This window comes from Pinus tabuliformis, chromosome J, assembly GCF_031772625.1.
Source record: "Pinus tabuliformis cultivar Carrire ecotype Pingquan chromosome J, CPIR1, whole genome shotgun sequence".
NCBI lineage: Eukaryota > Viridiplantae > Streptophyta > Pinopsida > Pinales > Pinaceae > Pinus > Pinus tabuliformis.
In genome coordinates, this window is record NC_142295.1 from 396,807,299 (window position 1) to 396,810,633 (window position 3,335).

Consider the following 3,335-nt stretch of genomic DNA (forward strand, 5'->3'; position numbering starts at 1 on the left):
TACAATAGTAAGCCAATATCAGGGAATGCGTGGACCTACCTTTTATTATAAGATAACGAGTCATTGAATTGGAAGGAAGTGGAGAGCATGTGAAAGAGAACAGTTGAAGAAAAAAGGAAGCGTTATAGATTCCATGGCAGAAAGCTTTTAAATCACCGCCGACATGCCCTTCTGATTTTCCCCTCATCCATCAACCCGATTGTTCATGTGGCTTCACCATTTGTCCATTTCCGACAACCGTTACTCTCACTCCTTCCACGCCTCTTCGTTATGAGACCGATCCTTCATGTGATCTCGACGGGCGAGGAGAGCGTGGCTATAAAATTACAAATTCGCTATAACCCATTGGGCTGGCTTTCTTCCAACCAAACCCTTTATTTATCACAACTCGTTACAGGTGTGCTGAGTGAAATGAGATCATGTGCTCTCCAGAGAAGAAGAGGAGGAAGAAAACAGTGGAGATGAATATATTGTGGAACAGTAAGAAGGCAGCTGCAGACAGAGAAGAGCCTGTGCTGCAACGAGAAGTAGAAGAACTCCTATCATGGGTACCGTCAATCAACAGACGTACGCAAACCCTAGGGCTGCTTATTCATCATTTTCTGCACTGTGTATTTGCAGCTCTAATAGATTATGCAATTCTTTTCCATATGTTATAATGTTTGATTGGCAATATAATTTGACTGTATATTTATTTGATCTGGTTTAGGCCAATGCCTTTGAATGCATGGATGATGTTCAGCTTAGGAAATGCGTTCTACGTCCCCATCCCTCCAAGAACTCCCAAGAAAAGACACCAAGAATGAAACAGGTATTCACATGCAGCAGCTTCGTTGATAAAATCTTCAAAGCTCGCACGTTATTTTTCTAGCAAAATCTACTCTTGTATTATTTTATTAATATATTGTGAATGTCTAATGTTAGTGTTAGCATTATATTTAGTATCTAATCCTTGCATGTCACATGGAGTATCTAACCCTTGCATGTCACAAAAGTCCATGCTGCCCTATAAAATTCTGGCAATGATTGAAAACAAATGCAAAATGACTGTAATGATGGGTTTTTATTTTATGTCAGAGGCCACGTTCTGATACATCGGTTCAATTTGTTACAGGTACATAAGAGCACCGTTAAATGCAATTTATTGCAGGTGCAAAAGACCGTTAGGCCCAGACAGCCGAAATGTAGCAGCAGCAGTCTCATGGCGGCTGTGTGGAAATTCCACTCTGAGGAAGAGGAAAACTCAATTAGTGCATCCATAACCTAATGAATTAGGGTTCCACTACCTCTGGAATCCGAGGTGATTTTCAGGAATAAATGTTGAAGGAATAACTAAGCGCCTAGGTCCACTTCCTATTGCAGTTGCTCCACATTTCGGACTTTTCCTCTGAGTAGATTTAACGTTTCTACTCTTAGGACTGTTCTTGATAGGTATTTGTATGCTTTTTTCACTGACAATAGCTGCATATTTGATTCTTGAAAATTCTCACAAACTCTACTTTGTAAGAGTTGATGGGTTTCATATGGAGGAAGCCCTCTTGTTTTCTCCCTAATTAATTAAAATGAGATGAGCAAGTAGTCTCTCATCTGAAGTCCTTTATCCTTTGAATAGTAAAAACACAACTGTGATTTTTAATTAAAAACCAATTTTTTTTACTAATGTTTGTTCCCATTTAATATTTTTTAATATTTGAAAATTCTTAAGATGTGTTGTATACACATCATGTACATATGAATCTATGTTCTGAAGTCCTTTATTTACCTTTGAATGGTAAAAACACAGCTGGGATTGTTAATTAAATGACCAATTTTTTATTAATATTTGTTCCCATTTAATATTTTTCAATATTTCAAGAGTCTTAAGATGTGTTGTATACACATATGTAGGTATGAATCGATGTTCCAATTTTGGCTTAAATGACCATCTTTGTTTGTTTTTGTTAAATATTTTTATTTAAAGGTGAAGGTATTTATAATATTTTTTCTTTATTATTCAATATTATACCAATTATAATTACGCTACACATTATAGGTGTGCAGTACATTGTCGACACAGGGATCGTTATTTGGTTTAGGAGGACCAGCCTATGCCTCAGCTGAATATGTTCATAACTTTAATGCATTGTCCCTTAAAGGACATTCTTTCATGGATGCATTTGCTGTTCTAGAAATGCCCCTTCTTAGGCATTGATAATCCCAGTTAAATTTGTAAATATTGATGGTTTTTGGCAGAGGAACTGCATGCTGATTTCTTACCTATTTACATGTTAGTTGTGGCGAATATTTTGATGTACCTAATTTAAGCCCCCTCTCGTTAAATTTTCTCACAGTGAGAGTGGTGTGTGGTGGGTAGATCTCCAACTGAGAGTGCTTTGTGCTTAGATCTTCACTGTGTAGATCTCCAACTGAGAGTGCTTTGTGGTTAGATCTTCACGGTGCATGGAGGTTCTCAACGCAAAAATTGTTAGTTTGAGAGTAGAAGCCTCATTACAGACAGATTATTTCAGGAAACTCTTTCCTGGGATGGGATTGAAAGGTTGTGAAAGTTAAAGTTTGTTTGTAGAGCTTTTAAGACTGGCTATTCATTGACAACATTTTCTTCAAAAGATGCAAACAACAATGTTGTAGTTAAAAGACAAATGGAGGGCTCAAGGAGCTTAAAATGTACTTGGAAATGGTATACAAAAAACTGAACATTTTATTTTCATTTTGAAATTCCAATAGAGATAATTATTCAAAGGGTTTTCAACTAATTATGTTCTTCATGAATTCCTTTAACTATAAGGAACATTTGATGATTTTAGGAAACTCTTTCCTGGGATGGAATTGAAGTGTTGTGAAAGGTAAAGCTGGTTTGTGGACATTGTAAGTTTAACTAGGGTTGTGAAAGGTGAAGCTGGTTTGTGGACATTGTAAGTTTAACTATTCATTGACAACATTACTTTAGAAAGATACAAACAATAATGTATTAATGACAAATGTAGGGCTTAAGAAGATTAAAATGCACTAGAAAATGTAGACATGAATCTTACTACTGCCTGAATATCTTATTTGCATTTTAAAATTCCAGTAAAGATGAGTATGCAAAGGGCATTAAAGTTTCAACTTAATTATTTTACTCTCTGATTTTTTTTTAACTACAAGGACCACCTGACCTGTTCAACCCATATATATATATATATATATATATATATAGACTGTCAAGAGATTTTGCAAGAGTGTTATTTTTAGAAAATATTAAAATAAAATTGCAAAGATGGGCAGAGAACACATACATACCAGTAAATTCTTCTTTCCAGACCACCAATTCCATAGCTGCAGCTCTGTCTAACACC

At 35.8% G+C, this 3,335-nt stretch overlaps 1 protein-coding gene across 2 annotated transcripts; it reads left to right on the forward strand.

The window, feature by feature from the left end:
* Nucleotides 1-244: 244 nt before the first annotated feature.
* On the forward strand, nt 245-1,611 carry LOC149227453 (uncharacterized). 2 transcript variants are annotated; one of them, XR_016247130.1, is made up of 3 exons: nt 245-567; nt 710-811; nt 1,115-1,193. XR_016247130.1 is itself a non-coding variant. In XM_089375506.1 (3 exons), exons 1-3 carry the CDS (start codon nt 420-422, stop codon nt 1,265-1,267), a joined length of 384 nt encoding a protein of 127 aa, XP_089231632.1. In that variant the 5' UTR covers nt 245-419; the 3' UTR covers nt 1,268-1,611. The 2 variants fall into 2 exon arrangements, 1 of the variants encoding a protein (XP_089231632.1); XM_089375506.1 differs by having other exon boundaries at nt 245-548; nt 1,115-1,611.
* The last annotated feature ends 1,724 nt before the right edge of the window (nt 1,612-3,335 follow it).